Raw genomic sequence first — 18,554 nt, 5'->3', positions numbered from 1 at the left:
CTGATATTGAAAGAAAAAGCTTGTACCTACTAATATTAGGTTTTAAATCCAATTTTTAGACCCCATATGCTAGAAATCACTGATGTTAACTATTCCCATTCCTGCCCAGACAGAGTCTTAACTAGCAAGAGTATAACAGTTATAACGTGGGAAACAATCAATTGATAACAAACAGTCACTTGAGTTTGTCACTTGTTTTTACAGTGAATACTAAAAAGAAGAAACCCGAGGTAGAGTGTTTTTATCTCACCTTCTCTGTTCCTGTTTCTCCCTTCTAAAACATTTCTGACTTACCATATCTTTAAATACTGCCTGTAAGTCTGGCATTCTGTTGATTTTTTTTAATATACAATTTATGAAACAGCTCCTCACTGCCCCACAAATTGAGAACTCTTTGTGTCCTCGTTTCATGTTTTGTAAAAAAGCAGGAATAATTAGACAATAATAAAGGAAATCTTGGCAAGTCTCAAAAGAAAATTCTCAAAAGAGAGATTTTGCTTATGTTTTTACTGCTCAAATTATGTCTACTCTTTGAGATGACCCAAAAACTGTGGTTCAATAAACACTGAAAGTACAAAGAATTCTTTCTCTCCTTCACTCCCATGTGCCTTTACACACATTAATGTGGGAGGCTCATAAAAGTGAAGCAGCAAGAATGAGGGCCTTTAAGTAGCTGAGGCATAATAATTTAATACAAGTGTAATGCACATAATGTGTTGACTTGCAAATGGATTAATCTAGGATCTTCAAATGCACACTTTCGATAAAACAGTAATTTAAGAACACTTTTTAAAACTAATGCATTCAGACATTGTATGCCTTCTCTATTATCTATTCATGAAGTTGCTTCTCCCTCATACACTTGAAATAAATGTTGAATTGACTTTCTAACTAATTATAGAACAGTGTTAAGCAAGTCACAGCACAGTGACTTCAGCTGTAGTGTCCTGGGTGATTTATGTAAGACTAGAGGCACTTGGATTTCTTGGAAATAAGGATCTATGCAAGACAAACTCTTTGTCCTTTATTTGTAGTACACTTTCAGCAGACAAACATAAGCAGTGCTCTTTCTAGGTCACTCCCCCACATCAGGGAAATGGGAGTGAGGTTTATTAAATGAAATTTACCTTCAGCTGTACAGTCTTTTCAATCCTGAAAAGACACCATAAAATTGTCCTTTATCTCTTCACACTGAAAGTGCATCCCTCTCATCAACTAAAAGGATACCAAAATAGCTGAAACCCTACTAAAAATATGTCCTTATCTATATCCTTCTATACACTGCATAGTCATTCTTCAGATTGTAAATTATATAAATAAAAATTAACTTCAGTTAATAAATTTGATTATTACTAACTAAAGCATATCAAAATAATAATATTATATATAGCTGTGTTTCAGATATAAATTCTCAGGAGCTAAAAGCTAACAACATCAATCTCTCAGCATCCATTGCCTAAGAATTTTCAGCTCATTAGAGGTTCCAGTCCCTACAGCTAAAATGTTCATCAGACTTAATAAATAAATACATACATACATACATACATACTCTGCACTGTTTTATTGCAAAATAATGAACAACCTCCACTGGTCCAGTGCCAAGACATTTCTCATGCTCCTTCAGGATCCCAGATAAATCTGCAGATTTTTTTCTGATAATCTGCTGCAGCCAGTCAGGGTTTGGTTTATTCATCCACCTCTCCTACTTTCAGTCCGCTTATTTGATGGCTCTGGTCTAATTAGAGACATGACTGTTAGTGCTCTTTGGTGGAAGGAAGAGAGAATTTAGCCCCCATATACAATTTACTGCAGCATTTAATGTTCCTTTCTCAGAGATTAGTAAAATTCTTGCTCTCTCTGATGTTGCAGATCAATGTTAAATTCCGGTTATTCCTCACACTACATCTTGTAGAAGTCATTGTTATGAGCAGTCAAAATGTTCTGATATATATTTTCTGTTCTTTTACTGAAATACTGCATATTTTTTAAAAATTCTTTTTTCCTTGAAATTCGCAGTATTTTGAATTAAATGCACACATGGGGTATTTCTCAAGGAGCTTTTGCTTGGCCCATCACCATGTCCCCATAAAGACTTCATCCACTTCTATGTAACATGTGCATAAAACTGGGGGGCAAGAGTGAGGGAGGGACAGGACAACACTGCAACAAGGGAAGCAATTTCTGAGAAGATTAGCCCATAAAAGAGGTCTTGAACAAAACTCCCGCTAGCCACTGCAGGAACATATCCTGTCAACACATTTCAGTGATGCTATTTTTCAGCCTAAAAGTCAAGGTTTTATTGAGGTAAAAGATTGTGCTGCAGTCCTGCCCCCCGTTTTACAGCCACATAGTGGTTTCTTTCAATCCATTTTCCTTCTTTAGCGTTGGCTCAGTATAAATGATATGAGGGCCTGCTCTTTCTGAGCTTTTATTAGATTATTTCTTGGCCACAGCAAAATACTTTTGCGTTGCAAGGGGCGGGGGAATGGGGGGCAGACAGGGGGATGTTGGCTTTTTTTTTTTTTTCCCTTTAACCAGAGACAGAAAGATGTATGTCCTAAAGACAGGCTGATTCATTCTGGCCTTAGAAGGGCTGCTGACTGCCCTGGCTCTCCTTTCTCTCTCATTTTCCTATTTCTGTGTAGGTGCTAAAATTATGTTTGTTATTGTATTGTTTTTTATTTTTTTAATTAGTGCAGAGAAAGACAGGAAGAGAGAAGAATAAATGAGCATTGATAACAACTTCCACTCTGAGTCTTCGAATCTTAACGATCCTTGCATATAATTAGGATTTTAGGTAGGTGTGAACGACTATTATAAACATCCACCTTATGTTCCTTTTTATTGTTTTGGTCTTTTTTTTACTTCAAATCCATCATCAATGAGTTTACATTTATTTATTACAAAAAGCACTTTTGCTTTCTGTGTATTTTCTAATACCGCAGATGTTTTAATGTCCAAAAAGAAGTGAAAGGACATTCATTTTCAGAATTAGTCATAAAGGCCTTATATAATTTTATAATGCCAAGCAGTTGATGTCTTTCAAGATTAATATCCAATGCTGTGTTGTAAAAATGCAGAATAAAAGTCAATCCTTACATGAGAGAGTTACAGCCTAAGCAAATTTATCTCAGAAGGTCTGAGCTGACTGGCTTAGTTACTGGAGCTCTATTTTAGTGGTAAGCGTTTAAAAAGTGTTTCCATTATAAAGGTGCCTCCTCCAGATTAAAAAAAAAATAAATTCACAGTACAGTGACAGACACACAGAGAAACAACTTTCCCACTAAACACATTAAACAGTAATGGCAAAAAATTAATGCAGGACAATAATTGTAACAACAAGTAAAACTAGAAGTGTAACAATTTATTTGCAAGATGCATTTCTTTTTCTCAGTCTTTTGCAACCACATTAGAAAGGAACACAAAGGAAGTAATATTTCATCAAGAAAAATATGTCTCTGGAAAGCACAAAATGTGAAGAAGGAGGAATTTTTTGTTGCAGTGTTTTGTTTTGGGGTTTTTTTACAAATTCATTTTGTATTTTGCAGGCAGGCATTTTATTGTAACAGAATGTGAAGGTACTACTACATACAACATACAGCTACCTTGCCTTTTACATTCAATACTCCACTCAATCTTTTACTGCCATGGAAAAATTGTGTAGTCACTAACACATCCTGTCAGTGTGATGCTATGGTGGTTGCAGATTTCATTTGAACTTAAGTATATGGTAAGTCAGAGCAGGAGTCTTGACAGTATTAAATTAACCTGCTTAAAATATGTTGGGAAAATACCTATTTTAAAAGAAAAAATATTTCATTGTGTATTTTACCCCTAGTATTATCTTTTCACTGCTGGACTATTAATGAAACTGTGAAACATGACTTTTATGGATTCTTAGAAAGATATATGATATCCAAACTAGTTGTATTGTAAGAACCTTTCACAGGTTCCAGAATTTCATTCAAAATGTAAAGTGGCTTTTCTCCAAGACAAAAGAGCTACTCTCTATATAATGTTATAATTTGTAATAATGGAATTAAAACAAAAAAAAATATACTAAGCATTTTATCAGAGAGAGGATTGAAAGTTATTTTAAAATTAAATTTCAAAAATGTGAGTTATTTCATTTTTAATTAACAAATTTGTGTTATTTCATACAAGTATTTAGTTGTGATAAGTAGAACTCCTTAAATATTTTAATTTTTGAGATAATAAGTAATTTAGCCATTAAATTTCATTTAAAAGTGAATTGAGTGCCAGTTCAGGTTCCAAGATTTCAAACTGGTAGATATTTTGACTCCATGTCAATACTGCACCGTCACCTTTTTTCCTTCTCATTTGGTTCACTTAGCAATAGTCTGTAAACTAGAGTCCAAAACATACTCTGGGAGCCTGGCTTTTAGCTTTGACTCACAGAAGCAAAAAGCACATCTCCAGCTGCTTCCACCTATTGATCCACTTCTACAGTGCTGAAATACTTCTTGAAGTCAGTGTAGCTGGATATTAAACAAAATGATGCAACCTCTTCAGACAGATCCTTGAAGAGAAAGTGGAATCAGCACTTTAAAACTTTACTTGTTATTTAGGTTGTGCATTTCTTACTAGAATGTGATCTGCTGCTCACAGAGAAATTCAAGTTGGTACCAGTGAGAAAGATCTTTAAAGATGAAGGTGATCAACCACAAAAAATTTTATTTTACTTTACCTTTAGGCTGTTTTACAGATTCTCCATCCCTGACTGCTTCAAAGTCAGGATGAAGTGATTTCTCTTTTGGTTTGCTCTTTTTGAAAAAAGAGTAACAGAAAACAAAACAACACAAAAGGAAAGGGAAACAAAGCTTGAATACCTTTCTGAAAAGCTACCTCCAGTATTTCTGGATTTCTCCTGGACATGCAGGCTTCAGTCTGTCCTGGAGATGATCCCCAATGGGTGTCTGACATTAAGCTGTACCTTGGTTGTCCTCTACAAACTGACAAAACAGCTTTATCTTGCACCCAGTGTTGTTACCTCAACAAAACAAGTAAAGTGAGATTATATCTTCTGTACTACAGGTATAAATGAAAATTAATTTTGTTGATGCCACAAATAGTTGAGTTTGAAGGAGACACAGTGGTTGACATAACTAAGAAAAGCAACTTTTTGAGTGTACCGGCCCTTTTTATTCCTTTTATGAGCTGCTCTAACATTATATCTCTGTCGAGATCGCATTCTGTCATTTTGACTACAAGCACTTTTATAATTTTATTTTTGAGAAAAAGTCAATAGAGTGTCTCTGAACATACCATCAAGTAGTGTAAGTGGGAGCTGAATCTTCTCTTTTGTCATAGGGCTGGAAAACAGCAATTTCTTTCTCCACAGTTTCTGAGAGGGATAGAAGTGGGTAAAAAAAATTTTAAAATGTGATTTTCTATAACTTCTCTCCAAAACACTGATCATATTTTCTTCCTTAGTAGTGATAGCTTATTTCTATTACAAAACTCTATCTTCCAGTTATTTTAAAAAGTATATTTCACATCTGCTACTGCCAGAACAGCTTAAAATGGCATATGACAGAGTGCATGACAAAAGAAATCTGACAGAATCCCTCTATCAATGAAGAGTCAGCCAGGGCAATAAACATGGTCATGGTCAAAATTTTCAGTCACCAGCTGTATGTGCAATAACCCAAGAAATGTTTTGCAAACAATATTAATCCTGGTAGAAATGTCTGAGTAAACCCTGCTTGGGTTTTCCTTCATAGAAGATTTGAGAAGTGACAATAACTGAGAGTCTGCTTCCAAGAAGAAATAATGAACTATTATTTAAGATTATGAAAAAAGTGAAGAGGATTTGCAATTATTTTCAAGTATTAGAGTGCTGTAGTACCACAAAGAGAAATAACCCTGACAAAAAAATTACAAGGATACTACTTACTCCTAAGAATTCGAAATTAGTTTGATTCACTGTTAGATTTGCTCTTCATTCTTATATTGAAAACCTGTTGTATTTACCTCGGTCCATTTATCATTCTTGCTTCTGCTGAAAAACTCAAGTTTACCAAAAAAAATACAACAAACCCATTTCACTGCAATAGCTACGGTCTTTAGAGTTAATCCTCACTATTGTCCATCCACAATATGAAGTATTGCTTACGTCACATATGGACAAGAAAAGTTTAGGAAAGAAATGTAAATTTACAATACGTTTTCCAAATAACAACACCTGAGGAAAAAAAAATCATTATTACGAATTTCTCTCTCTACACATACAGAAAAGCAGATTTCATCCTTCTTGAACCAAAACAAATGGTACAAGAATTTCCTTCTATTTTGACTTTTAGATAGGATACTACTAGGACCAGGACACTATGACTTAAATATCCTTTTAGGAAAGAAATGGAAGTCTGTTATTAAGTATCATTGCTATATATGTGCTTGAGGTAAAGAAAAAAAGTCTTTCTCAAGGCCAGCTCTCCATTCCTAGTTTGATTATGATAATTGGAACTAACTTAGTATTTTACATGCTGGCACAATTCTTGTGTCTAATACTTTTTTCCAGATGGATAACAATATACAGATTAACTTAAAATAGATCTCTAATTATAGACCTTATAACAGCAAAAAGCAAAAAAAAAGTGTTTATTTTCTATTACAGTTAATAATTGATCAAACATTTGTACCTGTCTTGCCCAGACTGGCATATGATATCATACTATTTTCCTGTTTTCCTTATTCTAAGTGGCATTTAAACTACAACAATATAGCTTCCCCTTCCTCTTTATCTCAGCTTCTCTTTAAATCAATTAAATTTTGGCTTTCCTCTCCTCTCAAAGGTGCATTGAATTGGCATTTAAATCAAGAAAACTAACATTTCCCTATTACTGAGATGTAAAAAACTGCAGCCCTTTGTTTCCAAGCACTTTAATGTCCCATTTACCCATATCCTCTCAGGAGTCTGTTATAGCAACATTAGATATTAATTAATGGAGCTGGTTCATTGCTTACTTTGAAGAACTGGCACAAATAACTATGATTTGGCAGGGGTTCTGCTCAAATGCTGAGCTGATCACAGTAAAAGAAGATGTAAATGGCACAAGGGCACCACTCTAGAGCAGAGATTTCTATCACATTGATGCCATTACAAAAACAAGTTTTTCATAGGGCCTAAGCAGATGAAAGCAAACAACATGCAGCCTTCCTCACCACTCTCTAAAAAATAACTGTTTGGGTTTGGAGGGGGGTTTTGGGTTTAAATAGCTAACCAGCTCTTTAAGCCTGTTCTGCAACCCAATTTTTGGCTCCATAAGGACAGAAGCAGCTTAAGCTGAATGAATAATTATGGAAGCTTGTCACTTCTTTTCCACAGTGTTTCTTGAATCTGGTATTTCACATGTATAGCAATAATAAGGCTACAACATCTCTTTCTTCTGTGATTTCAAGCATCTTCAAAGAGAGTCACAGTCACCTTCTTGCAACTATGGTGTTGTCTTTCTCTTTTCCTTTACAACATGATCTTATAGAAAAAGGTGTTAGGGGCTTATTCCTAGCTTGCACTCCTTTTCTAAGTCACATCAGACCTTGAAGTGACTGAAGGAAGAATGTGATGCACATAGAACACAGACTTTTGAGGTTTAAATTTTTCAAATACTTTGTTTTAAAATAGAAAAATAAATAACCATTCAAAAAAGAACACCCAAACCCACATAGAAATTCCACCACAGGCAAAATGGAACACCAGTCTGTTTCTGGAGGCCAAAAATAAGTCAGACAAAATATTGATTAAATCTTTATTAATAAAAAAATCCTAGTATAAAAACGGTCATACTGTACACATAGAGAACAGACAAAGGTGAAACTGTACAATAGCAGTAAAGTAAAACACAAGTCAATTTAAAGACCCTTAAAATCATTTTTTCAGAATTGTGCTCTTTTCTGTTGTCATCTGCCATGCATTTATTGCCTCCACCAAGACTGTAAACTCCCTGAAGCAGCCACTTGATACACCTTGGAGTTATGCATAACCATGACAACCACTAACCTATAATAAAAAGAAGTGGGCTTCATTAATGTTTGCTACTGTTAGTTCATCCAGTGATGGGCAAATATCCAGCAGGTTTAATGACTACATCAAAAAGTTACATAGATACCTTCACAAACGTTATCATCCAGCCAAATATTTGTTATTTTCCATAACCCTTTATGCATTTCAGTCATGCCCAGTAGAATAAACAATCGTTAGACTAATTAGCTTCATTTAGTCTTCAGCATTGCAATGTTATAGTAGCTTTCAAGAGCATGACAAAGGTACACCTGGATAACAACAATAATGTGATTACTTTGAGTGGAATCCTTTGCCAGATCTAGGCCTCATAACTAATCCAACAGACAGCAAAATATTGATAGAATTAGTCACTTAGGAACAAGTAGATCTTTAAGCCACAACGAAGTAAAGCAAGCAGAAGAAATCTAAAACAAACTAGAAGTATCAACTCTGATTAAGGTTGCTCTTCTCCTTGGAAAGGACAGTTTCCATTAGGATTACTGGTTTCTTGTGCATCTCCTCTATTCTGTCCTCAAATACCAGCATACATAGGAGTGAAAGTGGTACCTGGGTATTTGAAATTGGGATCTATGCACTCTGCTTGATCAAAGACACCAAACTGATTTTTGCTTGTTCATATAATTGCGCTTTCTAAAAGCAAAGCTATTGACAAGCATTCTTGTAAACTCACACCCTGTAACTGTTACACAAATACTGGATAAAAGACATGTGCTACACAGCAGTCCTACTCTGGATTATAGATATGAATCTTGTTTACATCAGTGTGACTGCCTAGAGAGCTGGTATCTTAATGGCAACTTAACTGAATCAGCTATTGCAAAGTCATTCAATACACATCTTCCTCCTAAACCTATGATGTCTTATTTTTACTGTCACTTTTCTCTAATTACTCAAGTAAGTCATCAGGATGTTTACTCCTGGAAACTTTCATTAGAGAGACATCACAAATTATGGCAAATCTGGAAAGAACACTGTAGGCCATGGATATGTTCATTAAGCAATATCATTTTAGCTACTGAGAAATATTTTGAAAATACACTTTTCCACTCTCCTAAAGGTTTTGTTTTCTTCTTGCAGCTGAACCCAGACATTAGGAAGACCCCAAGCCTCTTGGAAAAACAAGTCTGTACGTAGCATCTCAGTCAGAAAAGCCATCACACAGTCCTTTTCAACTGTTGGTACTGCAGAAATATATAAAAAAAAGATTATAAATAGAATTTTCATTGTATTCACCGCAAAGATATTTATTTATCTGCCTAAGTATTTTTGAATGCATTCATATCAGCTTTTTATCATAAAGTAAAATGTCCAAACTGCCATGGTTTTGCACAAACAAATGGTTGTTCAAATTCTATAGGTAGATGATTAAATAAATATCACCATAAGTGTAAAACAGTAATAGGCACTACCACCTTCATAATATGAAGTATCATATGAGTTCATTTGTTAAAATGAAAGCATAGAAAGGTATTATAGCCTTAGACTTGATATATATTTTACTTAAATCATCAAAACAGCATTGTACCCCACCAGATGGTTTTCGGTGATTATGACTTTTTACTAACATTTTTACCAAAAGGAAAGCAGAGCAAGTAAGTTATCCTCACCGTTTTAAAAACAGGACTCACCTGCTTGCTGAGAGTGTTTTTCTGCCAACAGTTGGTGGAGAGGGTTCACTATGGAAGAAGCTTTTTATCCACCAATATTTATCAATTAACTCTGGTAACCCTGCCGAAGGAGAAAAGCCCACAGCATTAGACACTGGATGAATAACAGGAAAAACTGAAAAGTGTTTCAAAGAAGGAAACAATACCATGAGATGCTTTGTCCTGGTCTGTGATGTTCACAGCATCCAAACAGCTGGAGGAGCTGGAAGAAACACTGGATTCTGAGTTCAGTCTTGCTGTTCGTGGAAAACAGAGACACACGTAATGAACAAAAGATGCTTTGAGAGAGTGCACTATTTATAGGTCAGGAGTTTTTCTGACATGCTGCTGCCTCAGAGGAAACTATTTCACTGAGCTACAGAGTGTAACATCTATATTATATACGCTGTTCTACTACAGTCGTTTTCATAAGAACTTTTATATCAGTTTCTCTCTCACTCTACTTACACTTCCCTTAAAAGCATACTGAGATCTGTCTGCATAACTTTCACTGCAACCACTGACAAAACTTAAGACCATGGCCACATTGCTGTATATCCTTGAGCATTCAAGTCCACAACAACCCAATTGCTATATTTTCCCTTGTGATACAACTAAATTCTACATTCACATTAGTAGTTCACATCCTGGACCTAGGAATCTTAATACACCACATGTACTCTCAAGCAGTGATTGTTTCACATTATTTAGAAACAAAAATGTGAATTGATTTTGTATTGTGTCTAAATTTGCAAAGTAAATAGGAAGTAAATAGGACGTACAGGTAGGAACCATGACTTGCTAGGCTAGCACTTTTTCTAGGTAATGTTTTACAGTTAAATACATACATATTTATGTATGTATACGATAACCCTAATAAATAATTCTATTTAAAAAAGAATACAAGGTAGATTAATAGCCAGAAGCAGATGGTCATTTAAACTTAAATTCTGTGATATGAAAAACTCTCCAAGAAACTAAAAACTGTTAGGCAAAGACAACTGCCTCCAGCTCATCCAGACAGCACCTGAAACACTTTCTGACACCTTTCCTGAGTGCCAACAACCCGGCCACTTTCTCGGGAGAGGCTTGGGGGGCTCAACCTCCCTCCTCCAGAGGCGCTCCCAAAGCCGAGAGAAAGGAAAGGGGGAGAGAAGGGCGTGGGGTGTGTTTGGGGACAACACGCAGCTCCCGGCCCCGCCGAGCACTCACTCCTGTAGTACTGGTTCTTGGCCAGGAGGCAGCCGGCGGAGGGGACGGAGGCCATGGCAGCGACTCGACGGGGAATCCGGCTTTCTCCGGGAGGAGCCTGCGGGGGGAAAGGATGCATTGTACCGGGGCAAGGGATGCGCTGTGCCGGGGCAAAGGATCCGCTGTGCCGGGGCAGAGGATGTTCCCGGCTCAGGGAGCGGTGCCACTGCCCCGTCCCGCGGCTCACCTGCGTGTCCCAGGGAGAGCGCCCGTCCAGAGGCAGGAATGGGACCCCGCTCCGCAGCGAGCACCGCCGGGGCCCCGGCCGCCCTTTATGGGGCGCGGCAGGCGGCTCTCCCCGCCCGGGGGCGGTGGCACAGGCGGGACGGGAGCGGAATGAGGTGACGGGAGGGGAAGGAGCCCCGGGTCGGCCCGGGACAGAGCGCGGCGATTCGCGCGTCCCCGCAGCGCCCCTCGGCCCCTGCTGCTGCGGGTCATGGCAGCGCATCGCTGCAGAGCCCAGGCGGGACTAGGGCTGCTGCGTTAATTATTCTCTTTCCCACGGGGAATGGGAAGAGCGGGGTGAAGCAGACCCCATATACCTGTCTGGGTAAAGATTTTTGTTCAGAAACGCGAACGTGGCTATGCGTATACACTAATTTCTTAACTGAAGCCATAGGAATGGTCTCTACTCTCATGGCAATGAGCAAAACCTGTGATCATGTAAAATTAGAACGAAGTCCAAGATAGATCACAAAACTACTTTTAACTTCTCAAAATAAATGCACAGGCCCTTTTCATAGTTGTAATCATATTGCATGGCAAAACTAGTCCAACAGTGTGTGTCCTCCCCCTTCAGAATTGTCAACAGAAAAAGTGACAAACAGCTTTGACTATTTGGTCTGCTCCTGCTTTACAATAGGTTTTTGGTCCTTTTTTTTGTCCTTTTAAATTTTTTTTTTCCTAACAGGAGCTATGGGTAAGAACACAAAGGTGTAGTGTGTGTGATATCATGTTACTGTCACATCTGCTTGAATAGTGCATTCTATCTCAAATGATATAGACATAGCCCATAATAGCTCCTAGCATATTTATAGGGGTGTAAACCACAATGCAGGGAAACCATCTCTAAAACAATACCCACACAGCATTTGTAACAGGTAGGCCTGTTTTCATAGGCCTTCTTACTGATGTGCTGTCAGTCTTAACAATGTGGTGGTCTCTCTTGAGCAAATATTGAAGGCTCATCACTGAGAAATCTGCAAGATTGACACAGGAGATGCTTTGCAGATGAGTTCATACCAAGCACTAGCACCAGTTACCCTATACATTTATCCTGTTATGTAAAACAGCACTCTAAGAGTAGCAGTACTTGATACTGCAGCTTCTTGTTTATGGATACTTAAATGTACTAGCTTGTTAATACCATTAGCTACTAGTTTGCTTTATCAGCCATCTCATTTCCTGCCTTAGTAATTAATTTCTATCTTCAGTCTTGTTCTATTTGAGGGCAATAAACTTCTGCCACACCCCATTTTTGTCACCATAAATGCTCTCACACTGAGCAGTCTGTTGATCCACTCCTGAAAGAGAGGAAGCTTCTTCCCAAACAGCCATAGGAAATTATCTTCTTGGTCTATGAGGATGAGCATTTGTAGTGATAACACTATGCCCTAGACAGAGCTAGTAACATTATAATTTATTGTATCTGCTTTTATCTTTCACCTTTGAAATCCCATTCTAATATACTCATTGGTTTGTTAAGGAAATTATCAGAAAAGCTGCTTAGGCTCTAACATGCCCATGGTAGAGGCTTTGTATTTGGCAAGGAAACACATAAGTATCTCACTTGCAAACCTCAAAAACATCCATCCATTTCAGAGCCATGCCAAAATACTCAGGAGCTGGGGAACACCAGGTCTGTAAAATTTTCAGTCGCTTCACTGCTGCATGTGTATAATTTGGCTTTATCATTTACCATACATGATCATTTACCACTTTTGTTTTGGAGCCCTGTTTAATGCACTAGAATAGAAAGGGCTTATTTAATGAGAAATCTTTCCCCTATTTCTCTCACTCAATCTGTCATTATGTTCTATCTATTGTATTTTATTCTAGCAAGAACACAGATTCCTTTGAATATAGAACTGCAGGTTTCCCCAGTGTTTTTTCTTTCATGGTCATTCTGACAGACTGTTTCTAAAATACTGGCACAATTATTTTAAATTATTGCTGCAAAACCAAGGCATGCTATTATCTTGACCTAACAAGAGGGAATTCTGAGATCCAAAGAAGCTAAGATAAAATTATCCACAAATCTTACATGTCTCATATGAGAGCAGTTTAGGACTTTGGTTTTTTTATAACCACTTCAAGCCATACTTCATTTACCCACTTATAGCTGTCATTTACTTCAGATCCAGATTTAAGTATTCAGTGTGTTGGTAAATCAGATTCTCAATCAGACATTGAAAAACTTGGTTAGTGGCAACCTATGATTAAGCAACTCACATAGCATCAATTACAAACTCAGGGCAAGGTTACAATTAAGCTTTCAAGACAGAATTCAATTGCCTTAACCACTGACCCGTTCTTTTCTACCTGGAAACCTTGGTGCATCACTACTCAAATTCTGTCATGAATATGGAAGTAGTCCTACTAAATACATGCTATAGTATCTTGAATATAACAAACTCAGTTCATATCCATGTTTTATGCAAAAAGAGGCAGGGGCCCTATGAAATAAATAGTACATAATTCCCAGTTGTGTAAAAATGCTCTAACAAAAGGTATATTTCCAGCCCTCTGAATGACTGATACTGTGACCTTAACAACGGTGTTAAAATAATATTTATGTATGCATAACTATTAAATAGACACAGTACTGAATTATTTGTGATCCCATGAAACATGGATACTTATCAGAAAGTAAATTGAAATTAAAATCATATCAATATGACTGATTAAATGGATAAATCTCCCACCTCATCTTGCCAGGATTACCTGATATAACCCCTTATTGGACATTAAAAGCAACCATCACTGTCACGAGAAGAAAAACAAACAAACAGTCTATATTGAGTTACACTTTGAAGCTGACCTGTTAATTATTCACTAAACAAAGTTTATCTAATAAACTTAGATACTCTTTCACTTCTTGGAACATCTGTGAGCCTGGTGCCAATTTTTTTTTTACTTTTCCTTGCCACTTAACCTGTAAGAGTAGTGTGGCATTAGAAATTTTGCAGTGTTGCTTCAGGGCTGTGTCCTTTGTGTGGTTGTATGGGTACTCTGACAATGTTTAGAGAGATGTGGACAAATTGTGCGAAAACATATTTCCAAATGCACATGCAGAAAGGTACGGTGTTGGCACATGAGGGCTGAGTATTCTCTCCCCATAAGCCACTGGAAAGGCAGATTTTGCTCCTTTTCATAAACCACAGAATCACAGAATAGTCTGAGTTTAAAGACACCTAGAAGGATCATCGAGTCCAGCTCTTAAGTGAATGGTACATACAGGTATCAAGCCCATAACCTTGGTGTTATTAGCACCATGTTCTAACCAACTGAGCTAATCTCAAAATTAGTCTTATAACATCCACAACTAACATTTCATTCCAATTTTTTACAGAAAGTATAAATCACTCCTTTTTTAGGGGAAGTGTGTATCAGTTTTACCACATGGTTTTCCATGAGAAGACCAGACTACCCTGAGTAGTATTTTGTAATGAATGTATACATTTTTAGAGAACTTTCAGAAACATTTCTATCATGGATCTCTTAGTAACCCTAATTATTCACCATTTATCTCAACAAATTGCTTTGCATACCTGTTCTGTCAAATTTTGAAAGGAGTCTATAAAAGAGGCCTGCATTAAAGAAATGTCATAGTTCCACTATGTGAAGTATAAAAACTTTGCCATGTGAAAATTACTTATCAAAACCTGTTCAGTTTGTTAGCTGCTTCCAAGGACCAGTGCCATCTCTTACTTTTTTTCCTTCATTTTACTCTTCAAATATTCCTCCAAGCCAAACAGCTCAGCAGGAATGCAGGGCTCATCTATCAAAACCAAGAGGAGTTGAGGTATTGATGAAGAATTAAATGGCAGAGTGAGAGTTGGCAGGGGAATGGAAGTTCATATTGTATGCAGCCTACAAAAGATACATAGGGCCATAGTGCTACTAGGGAGAGCCTGAGCATAGAAGGGAAAAGAAACATTTTTCTTCACCACTGCAGTGTCTGGCACCACTGCAAATCATCAGCTCTCTAGTAATGACCACTCCCAGTTATGAAGTGATTGCTTTCTGGGAGCTCCAGCACTTTCTTTCATTGTTTTTATTTTTAATCTTTACTACAGATGTGAATATAAACTCGGGAAAAAGCAAAATCAAACAACACATTTAATGAAGAGAAAAAGATATTGGATGAGATGACACTGAAAGCAAAGGGTAACTACTAATCTCTAGATGGAGCACACATCTGAATGACACACTTGGCCAGAAATATCAGGGAAAAAGCAGGGAAAACACATACTTTTACATGAAAGCTGCGTGGCAAAAAGATTGCATTTCTAAATTATTAGTACATCTTTGTGCATTTACTGTTAAAATGCCAGTTTTCAAAGGCTGAAAGTCACAAATTTCTCTTTATTCAGTCCAACTCATGCCCAATGCAGCACTGCACTCACATGAAAACAAAGAAATTTTAACATTTTTCATTTTAGTTTTATCTTAGCACTTAACTGAAACCCATTTTTCTTTGGATCCATTGTGCAACAAGCTGCACAAGATTCTTCCAGCAAGCTATATATTTTGCATCTTTCTCAGAAGGCATATGAATACTTGGACTTTTTGTTACTTTTGTTTCTCAAGTATTCTGAGGAAGAAGACTTGAGCTCCCAGTATCACCAAATATAGGGATGATAAATTGTATTCCTACAAAACAGAATATGTAATTGATTGGAATGTAACTGAATAAAGCAAAATTGAAACATAGGCATGTTTATATACCTTTTTAATATTGTCCCTGGAAATTTATTGATCTATAGAGACAAGAAAAGTTGGCTTGTTATTCAATTTCACATCCATTACAGAGATGCAGGGCCAAATTGCATATTTTAATATTGTTGTCTATTTTGGTTAAAACAAACCTTTTATTGAATAGGATCCACTTTTTCAAATTTCTGTAAGGAGTACTGTGCGTTTTGATGTACAAACACAGACTCTTCTCTCATTCACTTCTGTACCTACTCTCTCTCTGTCCTTGCAGGTAGAATGGACTCAGGCTCACCAGTTTGAACACAGCCTGATACCTCTGCAAAGGCATCCCAGAAGGTCGTGGTAGCCCATCATGCCTCACAGTGCATAGACACTATTCCTCAGCATTGAGACATCCTCATTTCTTGACTAGTTCTTCTGTCACCAGGCCAGTTGCTCAGAATGGAGCAGCATGAGGTGCAAAAGGAACCAGGGAACTTGTGAATAGGAAGAACATATTCATGGTTTTGCAACTGGAAAATTTCCCACAAACCTAGCAACAGAGCTGGCCCAGCACATCACAGAGCAGAACTGTACCAAAATTAAGAAGCCAAAGTGTACTTCTACAGTTGTGCTAGAGCAAATTTTATCTCCTGAAGGTGTGGTGGACTTACCTCCACATGGTGAGATTGTGACAGCAGCACCTGAAGAAACATGAAAGCCTTAATTCACTCACAAATTCCTCCAGCCTGCAGAGGAGGAAGGCTGGCTGTCTAGGACTTGTCACACAAGGACATCAGGTCAGATCCTCAGGTCATTATGCTTGTTGTTTCCTTCTTCTCTCAAAATTTAACCAGTTGACCTCAGAAATGCAAACACCATTAGGAATAACCAGGGACTCTGCCATTTTTTCTAGACTCCCACACACTTAATTTCATCTGAAATCATAGTTTAAATCTGCTCAGTACCATTATTTGGCTCGGAAGACAACTGATATAAAATGGCCAACAGCCACACTGTTTTATACTGCAAAGTTAGATGTTTACAACCAAAATGGTGAAGAATTCTCTCTTGCATGTGTTAAAATCCAAGCTGCTTGGCAGTTTTTTGGGAAAAAGCCAGGAAAGCCCTAAGCCTAAGCCATTCCAGGACATTTCTAATATCTTAATAGTAGGGACAATCATGTTCTGTCTCCTGTCAAGGTTTCCTGGCATTAATTTAAGGGTTAGTTAATTTAATGTGAAGTCACTGGTGCCTAGTGTGAGATCCAAGCCCAATAAGCTGCCAAAGAAATGACTCTGCTAGTCACCCATTTGAAAACCTACCACGTTTAACATTTGGGTGTAGATGGCTAATTAGGGTCAGTTATTGTATTTCTTCAGATTGTAATGAATCTAATGCAGTGGCTGTTTCCATCTCCACAGATGCTGCTGGTGGGAAATCTTTCTCTGATGTTTCTGCAAAGCTGTCTCCACAAGCACAGTGCCAAGTGTTTTAGCACAGCAAGGGCTAGAGCACAGTCCCATTCACACAATCAGGGAGGCCCTTCTGCCTTAAATATGCAATATACCAGCAGTAAAAAGGAGGAGAACAAGCTCTGCCAATCTCTGCTTCTGTGACCATTTAGGAGCCAAAAAAAAAAAAAAAAGTAAACCCAGGAGAGAGAAAAGAGCCAGACGTGCAACTTCTTTAGACCATTCTTCCCAGAGTCAATCCTAACTGACACCATTGCTGAGCCTCTAAGCATGACATACTGACATTGCACTTCAAGTTGTCTTATGAAAAAGGAAAGGTAAAAGTGCCCAGCATCCCAGCAGAATTTGCTCCAACTGTGAACTCATCTCACTGGCAATGAAAGCATAGTTGGCAGCATTTCCTGGAGCTGAGGAAAGACAGCAAGAAGCTTCTTTATCCCATCAAAGTGTAAGGTGGGTGCAAGTGGTTGGTCTGTGTCAGGACATACTGTTTAAGTGCACAAGACTTGGGAATCTGAGGTCATATTCACTGCTACTGAACCACCAGAATTACACGTTTGAAGCAGTATTAGTGCAGTGAAAGAAACACAGAAGAGGAAATTAAATAAAAGATGGCAAGGGGTCCTTTAAACCAGAGTTTCTTAATCTGTGGGATGTATTTTGCCAAGGCAGTAGCAAGAAGACATAAACAAACCATTCTCACCACGGAGTTAGATTCTATAATGAGTGCATTGAAGAGACACTAATTAACTCTAAAGAAGGCCAACTCAGTTGAGATGTGTTGCTCCAATCTTCTGCCTCTTCTGACACGATCTACCTTGACAGGTGTTTATCTACTTCCTGTGATGCCGAATCATATCAAAATTGATAAAGAATCAGAGAAATTGCCACTGATGTGCTGTTGGTGGGGGGCATATCTGTCAGGTAAATGGGAGTCTGACCGCACTGGTGATGCTATAGGTGTCTCTCCTCAGAGTGACTAGACTAGACTCTGAATACAGCTGCTAGACACAAAACACCTAGTTCCTTGACTTTCACTTTTCTTATAGCTTAAATAGTTCCCATACTTGCAGAAGTTCAGTCCATTTCTTTCTGGCAAATGAGAACTGAAGCCCACATGCAGCCTTGCAATTTCAGGAACACAAGTATACTTGTAGTTTGATTTTTTTGGCTAAGTTCATAGTAGGTTTTCCTAGCAAATGCCAATCTTGAAAAACCTAA

The 18,554-nt window shown here is 37.7% G+C and overlaps 1 protein-coding gene across 1 annotated transcript; it reads right to left on the bottom strand.

The window, feature by feature from the left end:
• Nucleotides 1-7,755: 7,755 nt before the first annotated feature.
• PPDPFL (pancreatic progenitor cell differentiation and proliferation factor like) lies at nucleotides 7,756-11,278 on the bottom strand. Its single transcript, XM_014874353.2, has 5 exons — nucleotides 11,129-11,278; nucleotides 10,903-10,999; nucleotides 9,858-9,947; nucleotides 9,673-9,772; nucleotides 7,756-9,225 (listed from the first exon to the last, which is right to left on the bottom strand). Exons 2-5 carry the CDS (start codon nucleotides 10,955-10,957, stop codon nucleotides 9,213-9,215), a joined length of 258 nt encoding a protein of 85 aa, XP_014729839.1. The 5' UTR covers nucleotides 10,958-10,999; nucleotides 11,129-11,278; the 3' UTR covers nucleotides 7,756-9,212.
• Between the last annotated feature and the right edge of the window lie 7,276 nt (nucleotides 11,279-18,554).

The sequence above is a fragment of the Sturnus vulgaris genome, chromosome 1, assembly GCF_052056855.1.
Source record: "Sturnus vulgaris isolate bStuVul1 chromosome 1, bStuVul1.hap1, whole genome shotgun sequence".
Taxonomy (NCBI): Eukaryota; Metazoa; Chordata; class Aves; order Passeriformes; family Sturnidae; genus Sturnus; species Sturnus vulgaris.
Note: the sequence above shows the minus strand (reverse complement) of the source record. Positions and strands in the feature narration are given on the sequence as shown.